The 18,151-nt window shown below is 38.2% G+C and overlaps 1 protein-coding gene across 3 annotated transcripts in view; it reads right to left on the bottom strand.

Annotated features, from left to right (window-relative positions):
- Positions 1-18,151, bottom strand: part of LOC124643995 — a 77,172-nt gene that overhangs the window by 20,575 nt on the left and 38,446 nt on the right. For 2 of the 3 annotated variants that reach the window (XM_047183148.1, XM_047183150.1), the window contains exons 3-4: positions 4,211-4,603; positions 2,016-2,237 (exon numbers count right to left, since the gene is read on the bottom strand). In XM_047183148.1, the coding sequence (XP_047039104.1) occupies positions 2,016-2,237; positions 4,211-4,603 (615 nt within the window). The remainder of the gene's footprint in view (positions 1-2,015; positions 2,238-4,210; positions 4,604-18,151) is intronic. The other variant, XM_047183149.1, reaches the window with a different exon arrangement.

The raw sequence follows: 18,151 nt of genomic DNA, 5'->3' as shown, positions 1-18,151 counted from the left end.
CTGCCCCGCATGATGCAGCGTAGTGCGTGGATGCGTTTTTTTCCGTTGTATGGAAATATCTCCGTTTGTATGGAAAACACGCATAGTCCAACACACTGAAAATGCATCCACGCGCGTTCATGCGGATCACGCACATACATGCGGAGAAACACGCACTCCCGCGCGTAGGTGCGGGGCGAGACGCAAGGTATGGCACACTGAATCCCGCAATGCCGCGCGTGATTTTGAATGGGCGTGACGTGTATATTTGAAAATGGAACTCGCTGTGCGTGAATTTACAAAACGCACCTACGCGCGTGAGTGCGTGAAAAACCCGCACGATGATGCAGATCTGCACTCCCGCAGGAACGCGCGTAGGTGCGTCGACACGCAAGATGCAGCGTGATGCGGGGCAGTGTGAAGATCACCTTAGAGTTAGCTGATATTCTTTTCACTTTATAGTTACTCTAATTTAGCTTTGATAAATACAGGACTTTATAATATGTATCCTTATCTCAAAATACCGTAGTTAAATTTCTCATAAATGCTAAACACACACTGATCATGACATGAAGTCTTGTATGAATTTAAATTAAGAATTATTTTTAATTACTTATCACACTTATGGTGGATGTTCACCTGTAATAGGCCTAGCAAACTAGAATTATAATCAATCAATGACCTTTAAACATCAATAAAAAGATGATTAAAGCTGCGTCCGTGTCAGGCTATTTGGTTTGGCACTAACGCTGATAGAATTTTAATACACTTTATGTTTTTTGTATATTTTCTGTTTGTAACAAACCCTGCCCACTTGCCGTGTCAAAGCCTGGAATAATACTAAACTGCTAAAAAAATCCAATGACAGTATCAGATTTGACACAACTGACAGTTGCGTATGACAGGTGTAAAAGAAACAGCCTGCCTTTGCTGTATGATTGTTCGCGCGACTTACCGCGGCGCTGGTACATAAAGGGTTTAAGAAGGAACATGGTGGGTTTTAGTCAGTAAGAGTCTGACACTCCCTCACGCTGCACCCACAGCGGGAGGAGTCATTTGATGATTTTCCACCAAGAGAAGGGTGTAGAAGTAATAGAAAACGATTTCTTGGACGCGTTTGACCCAGAGAAGTGTGCGAAAGTTTCCTTAAGTTCTGTTCGTTCGGGATGTTTAGCACACTAGAGTTCACTTACGTTCGTTCCCAATATTCCATCTATCCCTTGATTTGCTTACTAGAGATAGAATTTTGAAACTAGCGCAGTACAAGTAATATCAAATCCCTATCTCTAGTAAGAACCAACAGTAAGATACAATAATGGGACCGGCCGTTCATGTGCGTTCACCATAAAGCATTTACAAAGCTAAGAAATCAATACTTAAAAGCTCCGTCACCAAAATTTTGATTAAAAACAAAACACGACCAAAAACAAATCCCGTATTATTCACAAAATAATGTCAAACTCTAATATAAAAAAACTGTCCCATGTACTAGAAACGATTATTGTTGCTTATTGAAGGTAGCTTTTCAAGCTTAAAGTCTAAAAAACTAACGTCAATAAGCAAAATGAATCGTTTCTTACATAGAGGAAACGACCACAAACTTCAGAGCCAACTGAATTACGCATATATTTTGATTTCAATACTTATAGTTTACTACTGCTGACTACAATAACGTTGTCATCGGACTAACAACACTGAAGATTCAAGAACACATATGTAAGTGACCGTGAATATTTAAATTTGTACGCAAAAACTGTGTGTGTGTGCTATAATAGACTATCTATAGTGTGCTTAGTGCGTGTGTGTGTTTACCCAATAAGCCTTATTTGGATTGCAAGTGCATTTCAAACTCTGTACAGTTGAAATGACTTTCAACCCCAAAGGTTCTAATCTAGCCTAATTCCCAACCAAAAAACAAAAAAAAAAAACATTAATTTACAAAAAACCCAAAACCGAATCGAAATTCAAAAACACAAACCCAACACACAACCCTTCGAAAGAAATAACAAAAAAAAAGAAACAAAAGTAAAACCAACCTCCTATCGCATCGGCAATGAGATATCGTGTACGGCCTATAGTTGAAGTACCCGAATCTTCTTTTAAACATGCCAATGTTGAATTTGCAGTGGTCGTGGGACCTACAGCACCGGTCTTCAGCTGCGTCCAGCCCAAGTTCACCGTATTTCGCAGCTATATGACCAGCGCCGCACCATTTCGTCCCGGGCACGATAAAATTCTCCCTGAACGATCGCCGTGACCTGTTTTTGGTGTTTTTTTGACGTTAGAGTTGGTAGTACAAGCTGCCAAATGTTTGTGGTGCTGTCAAATGTGAGCGGTTGTTGTGAATGATGACGTGGTATGTAACGATTAGTAAATGATGAGCTTAGTCACTTGGATAGGTATATGGATAGAATAGAATAGGGCAGTTCCTACTTATTCAATGCTTTAAGTTGTCAAACAGCTAGAGAGAGAGAGTTGCATACGTACAGGCCCATCTCTATTTTTCACTGCATATCTAATTCATGTGACTGCGCATATGCGGGAATTAAGAAGAGATAGAGAGAGCCTATGTATAAAATGATCTCTGGCATCGTGTTACACGGTAAGGCTCTATTCTTCTATGCTTATGATTCATTATTAGTTTCGATTGGCCAGAATAATGTTGACATTAAAATGTGTTAATGTAACTTGAGCTAAAAAGAATGAAAGGGCTTCTTAATGTTATGTTTGTCTATCAGTTATTTATCATATAATTTATATGTAGACAAATGGAGCAGTTTTTTTTACTCAAAGTGTAGGCGATAATCTTACTTTTAAAAATAATGTGAGCATGCATGATTTCATGATATCAGGTTTTCATTTTTAACAAATATGCGTCTAAATCATATGCTATTATACTTTATCTTTGTCTATATTCGTATGAATGAACAGAAACATTTTTCAAAATAAATCTGTGGTTATAAAAATGCTTAATGTAAAATGAATATTTTTGAAGTCACATACTGTGTTTTGAGAGTGAAGTGTAGCATTGAAATTATTGTTAATTAGCCGTTTCCCCGCGATTTCACCCGCGTCCCGTGGGAACTTCTGTCCGTACCTGGATAAACTATAGCCTATAACTCGAGAAGAGTGTGGCTTTCTAACAGTGAAAGAATTTTTCGAATCGGTCAAGTACTTAGTAGTAGTTTATCCATTACAAACAAACAAACATTTTTTTTTCTCTTTATAATATATGTGTAAATGAAGATATCGAGTGCAGATGATTATTTGTTAATTTTAATATGAATTAATGGTTCTTATGAAGATTGATTGACGACCTAATGAAGACGTTGTAATTCTGAGCAAAATGATCAATGACTGTCGATTTTAGAAGGATTTAGTTGGCATCTTTTACGTTAAGATGTTCAATGGCGTTAAGACGACTTTTACAAATATATTTTGATTGCCAATAAAACTGTCTGTTTTTAAGATAGTTTTACTTCTTATGTAATTCCTGTGGTCAGTTTTTTTTTACTGAGGATTTCAATAACCGATCTATTGTTTTTTTCGGGGTTTGATACTATGGATGCAACTGAGCATATGAATATGAACATAAATGATGATGAAAATGATAGGTTACATGATGAAGGCAGCATATCAGTAAGAATATATTTTTTGGAACCAAAAGCAGTACTCCCCGTTCCGATACACGTAGTTTTGTCTACGCTTAACGTTCGAATGAAGGCCAAAATGCTTGTATCTAAATACTAGTGAAAAAAAAGTGAAGAGGTCATTCCAAGGACTGGCTGGATTGCAGTTTTCGAAATTTGAAATTTGTAGAGTATGAAATCGAAAGATGAGCATCGTGCGTTTGTGCATTACATATTTAAATGTCTTGAATTTTTGAATGTGATTTTTTCGATGGTATTAAAAGAAAATTTAAAATAAATTCAAGACATTTTAAATAAACCCGTGTAAAAGCAAAGTTACTGTTTCTTCAGTGACATAAGTCTATAACGGCCGTTCCCTATATTTTATCTATGTATTATTTTGCTTAACAAAGATAGGAAACGTCTAAATTATATCTATAGTAAGCAAATTAATAGATAGATAGAGTAATGGGACTGGCCATTAATAAAATGAATTTATCAGTCATTCGTATTCATTGATTTATTTTTTTACAATGAATCCGAATGAATCTGTAGAATCATTTTATTTAAAACAGTTTGCTTGATAAAAATATAACAACTACCTAGTAAGCGAGATTTCTCCCACTTTATTTTTGTTCTCCATCATATATTTTAACTCTTCATGCCTTTTTAAGCATTCCATCTTCAGCTTGTCATAATCCAACCAATTTGAAATATCAGGCGGCAATCGGTCGCCATCTTTTAATATTCTAAACGTCACATTACCAAAATGGCGGTAAAACTTCTCTTCCTCAATATTATTTGGTTGTTTGTTAACTATTCTAAATATTTCTTCGTCTAAAGCTAATTTTAATTCTTTTCTTAGTGTTTTTAGGAAGTTTCTTGCTGATTTTCCCTGCGTTATGTATTCGCAGTCTTGTATGTCGCCATTTTGTGAGTATATCACTTGGACAAGATGTCTGCCATCTGTCAACTGGCGGAGTTTTAAGCCGAGTCTGAAACAAAAAGAAAAAAACATTATTGGAAATGCAGTGATTAGTAGTAAAAATCTTATCGAAGGGATCTTGTTTAATTATTATTAACAATATTAAACCAATCAACGGAAATGAAATAAGTAGTAGTAGGTAATAACTAAACCTCTTTATTGGAAACTTAAATGACTTTATAACATGGAGAACTAAATGATTAGCGGAGATGTCAAAACAGAAGATCTCCTAAGAAAGTAGCGCGACAACATGCGGGTGCGAGGGGGACGAGGAACGTTACTGTCTCCGCCCTTACACGCCTTCTTTGGAACCTGCCAATTTTTATAATACCAAAAATCGTAGACAGATCAAAGAACCCAAACGCCTCGTTAGTTCAATCGTAACTGATCATTTTCGTATTTGACCTAGAAGAAGGCCTGACCTACCGGCATTATGGCATCTCTTCACCTTTCCTTACTCTATGCTCAATACAGTATGGAGTTGTAATTAAAATAGTTTCTTACACTTGTCTATGGTTTGTAACCGGTATCTTTATTGCTAGTGAGAAGATAGCTTTCTAGCTGATTAAATCTTTATTAAGATGTTTTTATGTTTGTCGGATCATTCACTGAGATTAAGGAGCAATCTCATCATGCATAGATTGGCTATGTTGATGGTACAGTTCTCAAGCTCTTTGAAGTTCTCGTTAAATAACTTTGCCGCTCTGAACTTAGCCATTTATGTCTCGTGATGGGTAACAGTATGTATTTTTTTATACAATTTGAATATTTTGTGGTCACTTGCAGCTAGGCAAAGTTGTCTGAAGAGAGCGTTACCTACGTCGTTTGAAGGCCTCCTACGTTTTGTTAAAAATAAACGTAACTTAAAAATATTCTTAGCCATTCTCGTTTTCTATATCTAAACACTAAACGCTTGGATTTACATAGTTAGGTACGGATATTATAGACGGATATACTTTATTAGGTACATAAATTTTTACATATCTCATCTTAGAAATAATTAAAATAGGGATTATAATGAGTGGTCTTATCGAAGAGTAATCTCTTCCTGATAATCTTAGTTAATTATTAAAATTTTGAACTTATGAAAATAAACGTCAAATCTAGTAGTAGGTACTTTTTTAAAATGTGCATCAAACTGCACTGCGTACGCATCACATATTTACTTACAGTCTATAAGTGAATCATAACAAACTTGCAAGGGGATGCAGAGTGGCTATTAGTTCCGTCCCCTAGGGGATGATAGCACGAGGGATGGCAGGGATGATGTTGATGATATAAAATATTGCTATAGATTTAGATGGCATAAATTGAATCAAATAATGAGTAGATAATTTAAAAAAATACTTACAGCAAATTTTTGTTTTATGATTTGTGATCTAGTGACCTGCAGTAACCTACATAGGTACTGTTTATCGTGGTGGCCTAGTGGTAAAATCATCAAGGGTGTAGGCTCGATACCTGGTCAGCAAGTTTACTAAGTCAAATGTAGGTACTTACATTTGATTTAGTAAACTAATATATACCTTATAACTGAGTGAAGGTAAAGGAAAACATCTTAAGGATAGATGGTCTTCACAAGTCTGAAATTACCAGTCCACCTTGAACTAGTAAGGTGACTAACGTTCATTCCTTTTTCTATGTGAGAAGAGGCCACACGTGGGATAATAAAAATACTGATGATGACACTATTTTTATTAAATTATCGACCGACTTAAAGTTAGATGGAAAAAATCTTTTTTACAAAAAGAAAACTGTCTTCAATATAATACCTGAAACCTTTTCCTAACACTCTCTGACTAATCTGTTCTGTTACAGCCTTTTTATCGTCCCACTGCTGGGCTGCGGCCTCCTCTCACACGGAGAAGGATTGAGCGTTAACCACCACGCTTGCTCAATGCGGGTTGCTGATTTCAGACTTTATAGTTCAGTCTTTGACAAATACAAAGGTAAAATCCCAAAATCGGTTTAGCCAAACGTGACATACGCACATAGAAACATACAGGTCAAACTGAGAACCTAGTTTGACCTGTATGAAGTCAGTTAAAATACGTAACTCCACGGTCTAATTACAATAATAAAATGAACTAAAAACATCACTTAGTAGGTACCTAGACAAGGCTCACTCTATAAGTCACCGCAGACAGTACCCAGAGGTTTGAACTTAGTGCCTACCACTCAAACTGTTTGCTGAAAGATTTGTGCGAAGTCCCTGTCTGCGGACTGATGTTTATATTTCAGATTAGGGGTTGTTGATGGTCATAGGGTGGAATAAAATATACCACGTGGTTTCATCCACGTCTTTCAAAAGGGTAAAAATTTGGCTATGTCCTTTCTCTGGTTCTAGTCTTTCTGTCGAAGTAATGTAATTTAAATCAATTCAGGCACACAGGTTTATTTTTGCATTAATAATGTCTCTGCTAAAAATGTTTGATCTGATCTCTGTACAAATGCATAAAGAACAATGTCAGGTTTCGGCCCACCCAATCAACTTTCAAAACTAAATTCTCACGGACACAAAGTTCTTTACTACAACAATTTAAATATAAAATACTAACTTCTTATAAAATATTTAATTGTTATCTAGAACTTTTCCAAAAAAAAAAAATCATTTTAATATTTATATTTAAATATTAATAAAAAAATATTTTAAAAAAATAATTATTTTGTTTATCGAGTTCAGGTTTTTCGTTTTAATAATTTGGAATAATTTGGTTTTGAGAAGTTCAATGCAAAAGTGGAAAATATAGAAAAGCTTCTGACATTAAACTACACAAAAAACTGTAAAAATTTTCACTGTACATGAAATATTTTTATTGAGCCTAAGTTACTATGGACGTCTGACAATGTTCTTTAGGGCTTGATGTATGCTTTTTAGATAATAAATAAATATAATAAATAAATAAATAAATAATGTCGGGACACTTTTCACACACGGTCGGCTAGCCCCATGGTAAGTTATTAATTAACTTGTGTTATGGGTGCTAACACAACTGATAAACTACATATAGCTACATATATACTTATTTATGAATACAAATTATAACACCCAGACCACGGCCAACAAGCATGCTCATCACACAAATGTCGACCGAACCGGGAATCGAACCCGGGACCTCAGGTTCGGCAGTCCGGCATGATGACCATTGCGCCGTCGAGGTCGTCAAATCAAAAATATAATATAATATAAAAAATATAATATAATAAGTCAAAATAATTAAACGGAACTAATAACTTTTTGGAGACCTATTCAAGTTATTTTAATAATTTTTGTATAGTGTAAGGTTCTATGTATTGTTACCGCAAATATTTAAATATTAGTTAAAATTATCAATTAAATACTGCTAAGTACAGTTAAATTATTTTTACTTTTTTACTAGACTTGGTTTAATTTCGTTACCCCACGATGTTTTCCTTCACCATTACTTATGTCCAAGACACTCCGAAATATTTTATTTATTAAGTATTTTGATCTACTCCCGTATCAAATCCTTTTACCCGAATATTAAGTTATCCAAATCGAAAAACAAACGAGTGAACAGGATTTGCGGGATCACCCTCACTACAGTGATGCAGGAATGGCAATAAATATCAATTTGTGTGCTATCGACTATTAATGGCACGTCTCTAGGGAAAACTTAGAGCACGTAACCATCTGGAGACGACATTGCTATGCCTTTTGTTTGCTAAGGGTATGGGACTGGTTTACACGGCTTTAAGGTAGGTATAAGACTGGTTTTCAGGGCTTTCACATTGGCAGATTTTCCAATGCCGGTATAAAAATTACCTATTTTGAAAACTAAGCAATAGACTTTTGCCGCTTGAAAGCTGTGACGAAAGTAGGCTTGGTTTTTCTACGAGAGGAAAATCTGCCAATGTGAAAACGATATTATAGCTACTTTTATGGTTGTGTTTGACAATTTGTCGTGTGCATGCGTAACATTAGTACCTAGATAAAATGTAACGTAATGACAAAATGCATGAGTGAGCTATCACTATTTGTTGCGATGCTTTACCCGTCACTCGTTAGTGACTATTGGCAGTATTTTTCTTCAAAGAGATTTATACTCATAGCATATCCAGTTGATTGAATGCTCTAAGCTAATGGCAAGTCTTTGGGGAACAGCTTTGAAGTGTAAACTGATAGCGGTGAAGCTTGTCGTCGCGATTCTATTTATTTATTGCTAGTTTTGTAACGCGGTTTTGTTCGTGTATGTAGTTAGTAAGGGGTGAATTTTGTGAATGGTCGTATAAGATTGAGTAATACCTAACTTAACTATTCGTAACTTTATGGTCTTGGGGAGATCCTCTTCATTACCTACGCTTTATAATTTTCAAAGACTGGAAGTTTACGTTCGATATTTAAACGTCTCAGAGAGCCTCTTATTTTTTCTAGTTTACAATATAAAAATTTTTTGTTAAAGAGGCATAGAAATGGATCATGTGTAACAACTGCATCACAGATCATGAGACACAGCCTTGTGCCAAGCGGACAGACAGACAACGAAGTTCGTAATAGGGTCCCGTGACCACAACAATGACCATACATCTATATCTATACATATAATAAATCTGTAAAAAAACTGTGTCTGTACATTGAATATATTTAAAAAATAATAATTGGGTGGGGTTTAGAAACAGTAATGGAGCACGAATCCAAAAAAAAAATTCTGTCTGTATGTCTGTATGTCTGTATGTCTGTTTGTTTGTACACGCTAATCTTCGGAACTACTGAACGGATTTCAATGATTTTTTCTGTGTTGTATCAGTATTAAGCCTGGTCAACATATAGGCTATAATTTATCTTCGAAACTTGAAGACCTGATGCAGAACACCAACAGACCAACAAAACTATAAGAGATACAAAAATGATGCCATGACAAAAATTGTTTCATATGATGAGCATTTTCAGCTGAGATAATAAATTTTAAGATCTGGAACACCTGATGTGGAACCCCAAGAGCCCAGCTTCTCTGTACCATATACAGGTATGACGTTTTAGCAAAAGTTGTTCAATTTGATAAGCACTTTCTATTGACTTATACAAATTGAAGATCTAAAACACCTGATGTGGAACTCCAGGAGCCCAGCTAGACAATAGCATATAAAGATATGACGTTTTAGCAAAAGTGGTTCAACCTGATAAGCACTCTCTATTGACGTATATACATCGAAGATCTGGAACACCTGATGTGGAACTTCAAGAGCAATACTACACTTGAAATGTATAGAAATGAATGTTATGAAATAGGTATGGTGAATCAAAAAAAGTAATTAGTCCGTCTTTTAGATAATCCTAAAATAATGGACACGTATTTTTTCTTTTCTCCTTCTCACAAACAAATAAAAACGAAGATATAACTTGAATTTCGTGTTAAATCACTGCTTAGTACAAATTTTACATACCTAGACGTGGCGTCACGAGCCCCCACTCTCCGACTTTGTTGCGTTATATCTCATCATTATTTTGTATGTCTCTTCCAGACCTCGGGACTACAGAGTTCCGAATTTTTGGGAGGCAAACGTGGGGCCGAAGCCTAACACTCTGAAACCCTTTTGAGACAACTTTAATGAAATGGTGAAACAAAACCGACGATTATTCCTTTATACACTATAGAAATGAACCCGAGGACAATCCCCGGTGGACGTCGTTAAAAAAAAGTCAATCCCCGGTTCTGTTGCTAACTGTTGATGAAAACTACTTGGGATATGAGCGGCTGAAGTGTGAGGATACCTCGGCGGATTTTAAACGCAGATTACGCGCTCCCTGTGGGTCACTTACCACGAGGCACCTATCCTCCGAGCAGGGCTACTTACCCTGCTCTAGCGACTCTACTCTGGACGGCCAAGCCAAGCCAGAGGCGTGAGACCTACCCCCGTCATGGTTCACTCCGACCGGCCGGAGATGGGGGTCAGTATACTCTCCCTGGAGAACTCAGAATATATAGCCCACCGGGGTCGCTACTCCCCGTCATCAGCCTCAGATATCCTGCGGTGCTTATATCTCATTATTATTGTCGTTATTATCTCAAGAGCCTTTGTCCCAATTATGTTAGAGTCGACTTCCAGTCACGATGCAACTGAGTACCAGTGTTTTACAAGGAGCGACTGCCTATCTGAGCTCCACAACCCAGTTACCCGCTCAACCCAATACCCCTTGGTAAAACTGGTCAGACTTACTGGCATCTGACTACCCATAACGACTGCCAAGAATGTTCAATGACAGCCGGAACCTACAGTTTATACGTAGAAACTACATACGAACTTAGAAAAGTTGCATTGGCAGGTACTTGCCAGACCTGGAATCAAAGACGTACGCTCATACTTGAGAGATTGGTTCTCTACCCACTAAACCACCACGACTTACACTAAGTCATCACGACTTTGTTATCTCAGTAACATTTAATGTTTTTTAACGTATTAATACGTGTAATATTTTTGCCACACACAACTTAAATGCGGACTAATTAGAATCACTACTTTTATTCCTATGGTCACATCTTTTGCGGTTCAGTTCTCAGCGTTTTGTTTAGTCTGCTGTGCTTTTGCCGTTGAAGTACAAAAATTAAATATATGGAACGTTTCTAATGGCTATGCGTATTCCGTTGTTTTCAAGTCAACGGGCCCTTAAAATTCAATATCAGACGGTTCAGATCTTTGATTTTGCTGACCCCGTAGTCGCTGGCATAAGGGACTTTATCCGCGTACGAAGTCGCGGGCAGAAGCTAGTTTAATATAAATCTATTTCGCTTCATATAATGTGAAGTCTCTATTACTTCTGTCTATAGTAAAATGTACAAATTATACAATAGAAGTTATTCTTAAACGGATTAGTACCGAAGTACAGTCGCGTTGATATTATGCGTGTCACTGGGGAATCATGCTGACTATATTCAGGTACAGTCGAGCACAAAAGTTGGACACAAATAACTACGCAATTATAGTTCGGCCATTCAGAGAATGCGTTCCTGACACGTCGCGATTGAACTGACGACGTAACTTTGCAATGGCGTTGCAGTTACGATAAAAATATTTTTGCTGGTTGTTTACCGTTTTAACAATTGAGGAGCATTAAAACAACATTATTATATCAATAATCAATGAATGTAGTTACGTCGTCAGTTCAATCGCGACGTGTCAGGAACGCATTCTCTGAATGGCCGAACTATAGTAACCTTGTTTAGTTTAATTTATTTACTTGTATCAGGCATTTAAAGCCCATATATTTTAAATAAATATTAGAAAAAACAAGATGGGATTACGCTGCACCCACAGCGAGAAGAGCTAAAAGCTTTAATTTAAATGTTAAGCGGGTGATTTTTTATTTATTTAACTAATTAAAAATAAATATCTCCAAAATCGATAGACATCGTGGGCAAAATTTTGACGTATTTCTTGCAAAGATTTTTAAAATAAATACCTACACATAACACACCATTTTTTATTTAATTCATTAATTTTAGTGCAAAAAAAGTCGTGGTGGCCTAGTGGGTAAAGGACCAACCTCTCAAGTATGAGGGCGCGGGTTCGATCCCAGGTCAGGCAAGTACCAATGCAACTTTTCTAAGTTTGTATGTACTTTCTAAGTATGTCTTAGACACCATTGACTGTGTTTCGGATGGCACGTTAAACTGTAGGTCCCGGCTGTCATTGAACATCCTTGGCAGTCGTTACGGGTAGTCAGAAGTCAGTAAGTCTGACACCAGTCTAACCAAGGGGTATCGGGTTGCCCGGGTAACTGGGTTGAGGAGGTCAGATAGGCAGTCGCTTCTTGTAAAGCACTGAATCCGGTTAGACTGGAAGCCGACCCCAACATGATTGGGAAAAGGCTCGGAGGATGAGGATGATGAATTTTAGTTTCATTTTTAATTTTTTTCCTAAAATGTTGACCACCAAAACTATCTAAAATCTCAACAACACAAAATCACCACTGTCCTCGCGTATATGTACCTACGTCCGAAGTGACCGAACGCGAATCGAATGTGTTAAATGAACCGTGGACGACTGTACTTCTGACGGCTAGGGGACTGTCGTTTGACAATCTTTATTTATTGTTATTGCTTAATTTTGTTGTGTTTGGTGAATTATTGACGGATTTTGTGTTAAAATAAAATAAATTAGTAAGTTATATCTATGTATATAGGAACCTAAATATTTAATTCTTTAAATTATGGCATCAATGAAAACTTTGAAATCAACTTAGGGGATAGCACAAACAAAAAAAAACCTGTTGGAATAGAAACCTTTTAAGAGACCAAGGGCTTTTTACTTTTCTTTTAAAGGAAAATTGAGTTCATTGGTAAAACACACTGTACCTATATATTGCGTATCGTCTATAACCATTACGGTAATCTGTAGTGTACCTATATCTTAGGTTTCTGACACGCAAAAACAAAAAAAACATTTATTTCTCATCTGATTTATTTTGCGAAACCTTGTAGACGCATTTCGTAATATCGTCATCATTAACCATATCACTAAACCATTACACATTCACACAAAACTAAAAAAAATCAACAAGAAAAAACAGTACCTAAAACTCAAAAAAGTGCTAAAATCCTCTTACTGAGAACAGCGCCATCTATCGTCGGGTAGAGTTAATCTTTATTGCCACGGCCGCAGACGGATTGTGGCGGGCCTCTGCTAATGTTCTTAGTTCTAACGCTTTGGTCGTCTGCTGTCCTGGTACTTTTTGGTCCGATATGTAATGGTGAGTGCTTTTAATGTGGCTTTAATAAGACTGTTTTGATAAAAGTGAAGGTTTTTTAAATATTTTAGTACTTAGGAACAATGATTATTTTTTGTTTGAAAACAACTATTTGTTATAAACACACGAAACAACTGTCTAGACAAATTGTGTTAGGTAGGTAAGTATTGGGAACTTCTCCTAAATTTTTTTATGGATCCCGTAAAAACTACTCCGCGCATCCAGATAGAAAGTATACCTAGCCTTTCTCGACAAATGGGCTATCTAGATAACGTTTGTGATGCAGCGCATTAAAATAAACTCAAAATCAAACATATGCATCCAGAATTATTTACATAATTTGAAATACGCGTGAGGTCCTTCGATTTTTCTCTCCTCTCATTGAATCCTGGGAGATTAGAGGAGATATGTGCCCAACAGTGGGATGATAAGAAGGCTGGGTGGGATTAAATGGAATTCACAATATAATAGCTTTATTTGACAGGTAAATTTTTGCCTATTTAAAGTGAACATTTTTAAACCTCCTATTTTGCCCTCGACTATAAACCTAAGTTTTTCATAACTACATACACTTCTCTAGCTAGCTGTACTTAATAAGAAAATAATGCCTTCATAAAACGCGGAACACCCATCATTATCACTTAAAACTAATCAGAACCACCAACTCTAGCAATTGGCAAAGCCTGCCGCCATTCTGCGCCTGTGCTTGTTAGCGACATTCCTGCGCGATCGGGCGATATGATCGGCGCGCGCGGCGAGCTAACTTGATAGCTTGATATTGGCTGTTTGCAATCATCTGTGTTTCAATTGATGTTCATGATCAGAGATTGGACATTATTTATAAGGAGCTAGTGTAAAAATACAGTCTCATTCGCATGTTGCTACACATAAATTGAGAATGGAGAGAATCCAGAGGAGATTTCTTTGGCACTTAGCATACTCAAAAGGCCTCGTTAAAAAGATACCATCATACGAAAAACGACTCCTACATTTTAGGATACACTCTCTAGAAACACGTAGAAATATGCTAGATTCAGTATTCTTAGTAAAAATTTTACAAAATAAAATTGATTGCCCTCAACTGCTAAATAAAATTAGATTCCGAGCTCCAGCTAGATATCCCCGCAAACCTATCACTCCTTTCTACCCTCCACTGCGCAGAACAGTTCTTGGCGCAAACTCACCCATGGCTATGTAAACTGCTTAATGGTTGCAGCGACCTTGTGGATGGCATGTAGATTCCCTTACCAAGTTCCGTAAAATGACACAGAATGCCATATGATTGTTATTTATACCTGTATCTGTTTTTGTATTTTCCTCTGTTGTTGAATTATGATATTCTGTGTGTTAGATCTTTATAGAATATTTAAGTGAGCTGAAGAACGTTTGTACATGTGGTGTTTACCTGTTAAAAATTGTGACACACCACTATTGTTTTAGCCAGGTGTTATCGTAATTATTATTGTGTTAACAATTGTTGGTGAGCCAATAAAAATAAATAAATAAATGTCAACGGATCTAGATAGGTTACAAAAATCTGCAGTGCATTCAATAAAGCCATGAATTTAATTGAGCTAAAGTTTTGTATTCATTGGCTGTCATATATTTGTTCGGATATCTTGGTTTATTTATTTATTTATTTATTTAGGCACACCAACAACTTATTTACAAATACTTTCACATATATAAGTTTACAATTGTAATAAGTCCCGCGTAAATATGTTAATTACAGGTGCGCACAACGTTCAAATTAAAAATAACTTAAATTAAACTAAACCAAACTATGCATAACAAAAATAATAATAAAAAAAAAAGAAGAAGAATCGATAGAGGCAAATGACAAGGTACTATTCAAATTGGTCAATTTTGTACAAAATTTAATTTATATGAGGCATTTACATTGCGCTTAAAATTATAGGGATCATGGAAAATGTCAAAATTGTCCGAGCTCCCGCACAAAGAGTTATATTCACTGCAAATTCGTGCCAACATTGGTTCTGTAAAATGGAATGTGGAATGGTTTGGTGATTGGGTATCGCGGTATTCTGGTGGGAACAGCAAGTTTAATGTGATGAACTAATTCGCTACAATCTGTCTTTCCATTAATGAGTTTGTGTAAGAATTGAATGTCATGAATTTTGCGACGATTATGGAGGGTAGGCTTGGTTAGATAACTTGAAGAAATGCATAAGGCAATATAGGTTAAACAATAAAAAAACGCATTATTATAGCAAAGTATGGCTAGGTAATAAATGCACGATTATATTTTATGTATTTTTCACTTACTATAGAACAACCTATTATTGAAAAATGATAATTAATATCCACACTTTACAACTGATAATTAATTGAATACAAACGCCCTGAAAGACAGAGAAACAGACAATAATACAAAAAGATTACTATCGACATAAACACATTAGTTCCCGTAGACAGGGTTGCCAGGTTTTAAAGTCTAAATTGGACACATATTATATTGAACCTGTTAAACCAAACGTTTGGTATGAAAGGACAGGTATGGTGGTAGACTAATTATTTTTTAGATTTAAAGAGAAAATTACGAATTAGCTTTACTATTTAAGGACTAGCTGTTCCTACGGGTTCATGCGCATGAGAAAATATAGCCTATGTTTCTGCAACAATAATGTGGCTTTCACAGTGACAGAATTTTTAAATTATTTTATGGTACAACATTTTTCCCCATTAATAAAATAATAGATTAAAATTACCTAATTTTATCTCTATTAGATATGATGGATTACTGTTTTTCAGACAACCTGACAGAACCAAAAACGTACTACTCCCACTTTATCCCATCACCTGGCAACACTCCTCGTAACCATAAGTCAAATCAATTACATCTCTCAAGCAACAAGTTAAAAGTTATTATACAAAATGATTTATAGCCCACCATTACTATAAGAGTACAAAGTTATGTTTTCCGACGCGCTTCATTTTATAATAAGTTTATGATCTTTCATTTATAATAGATTCTTGATGCGAAGTGTAAAGAATAGTACTGGATTCCTCTAACGGATTTTCTCACGGGTGCCAATGAAATAAATGTTCCTAGATTATTAGCTCTTCTTCTTCCGAGCCATTTTCCCAACTATGTTGGGAACGGCTTCCAGTCTAACAAGATTCAGCTGAGTACCAGTGCTTTACAAGGAGCGACTGCCTATCTGACTTCCTCAATCCAGTTACCCGGGCAACCCAATAGGTACCCCTTGGTTAGACTGGTGTCAGACTTACTGGCTTCTGACTACCCGTAACGACTGCCAAGGATGTTCAATAACAGCCGGGACCTACAGTTTAACGCGCCATCCGAAACACAGTCATTGGCGCCTAAGGTATTTAGAAACCATCGGCGTCGAGAGGGCGATGAAATACCTAGGACTCGTCCTCGACAGCCGGTGGAACTTCGTCGAGCATTTCCGACGTTTGGGCCCCAAACTGGAGAAGGCAGGTGCTGCATTCAAGCGGCTCCTGCCCAACCTGGGAGGCCCAAACGCCCCCTGCCGTAAACTCTACGCGGGAGTTTTGCGGTCCATGGCCCTTTACGGGGCCCCGGTATGGGCACGTTCGGTACGGAAGCGGGCCGTACACTACCTGAACGTGCCCCAAAGGGTGATAGCCATTAGGCTAATCCGGGGGTACCGCACGATCTCCCGCGAAGCAGCTGGCCTACTTGCTGGACTGCCACCGTGGGATCTGGAGGCGAGGGTCTTCTTGCGCCTGTACGACTGGCGCGAGGAGGCTCAGTGCCGGGGGGAAACCCCGTTGCCGCGGCAAGTTGTCGCGCAGAGGGCAGAGCTCCGGCGCGATCTCATGGTGGCCTGGAGGGAGCGACTGTCGCAACCCACTGCAGGGCACGCCTCCATTGTGGCGGTAAGTCCCCTCTTTGAGGAGTGGCTCGGGAGGAGTCATGGCGCCCTCACGTACCGCATGACGCAGGTCCTCACCGGACACGGTTGTTTCGGGAGGTACCTGAGGAGGCGCCCGGGTGTCACCACTGTGCGGACAGCCCCGAGGACACGGTAGACCACACAGTCCAGGAGTGCCCTGCGTGGCAAGGGCACCGCCGGGTCCTCGTCGAGGCTTTGGGCGGCGGCGACCTCTCGCGTCCGGCCCTGGTTCAGGCCATGGTCCGGGGCGAGAGGGAATGGGATGCCGTCGCCTCGTTCTGCGAAGCGGTCATGCTCGAGAAGGAGGAGGCGGAACGCCAGAGAGTACGCACCTCTCATCCCGGCCGCCGCGCTGGACCAGGTAGACACCATGGGCGCCGGGTGTCGCGTGATGACTCCCGGCCACCGTAGGCGTGGGTCTGTGGGCGGTGAGTTCGGGTGGCTCATCGTCCCTCTGTCTGCTTAGACGACAGACCCGTGTCGACGGCGCGCGTTGTTCCACGCGCTCCTCAAAGAGATGTCAGCAACCCCAGCGGGGCCCAGCAGGGCAAAGGCCTGCCGGGGCTGCGGGTTGTTCGAAAGAGATACCACGGCCCTGGTACATAAACGGCCTATGACGGAACACGACGGTTTTTAGTCAGTAAGAGTCTGACACTCCCTCACTGCTGCTAACCCACAGCGGGAGGGGTCATTTGATGATTTTTGACGTCGGAAAAAAAAGGTATACTTAGAAAGTGCAAACAAACTTAGAAAAGTTGCATTGGAACTTTCCTGACCTGGAAACGAACCTGCGCCAAGCATGAGGCTTGAGAGGTTGGTTCTTTACCCACCAGGCCACAAAATATCTATCTATCTATTGGTTCAATAGTACTCCAACACCATTTATTGAATACCTTAGTAAATACTTAAGTTCTAGAAGGTTACCTACTCTAAAATTATCTATTCT

The sequence above is a fragment of the Helicoverpa zea genome, chromosome 29 (assembly GCF_022581195.2).
Source record: "Helicoverpa zea isolate HzStark_Cry1AcR chromosome 29, ilHelZeax1.1, whole genome shotgun sequence".
Lineage (NCBI taxonomy): Eukaryota > Metazoa > Arthropoda > Insecta > Lepidoptera > Noctuidae > Helicoverpa > Helicoverpa zea.
This window is presented reverse-complemented; position numbering and strand designations above follow the sequence as displayed.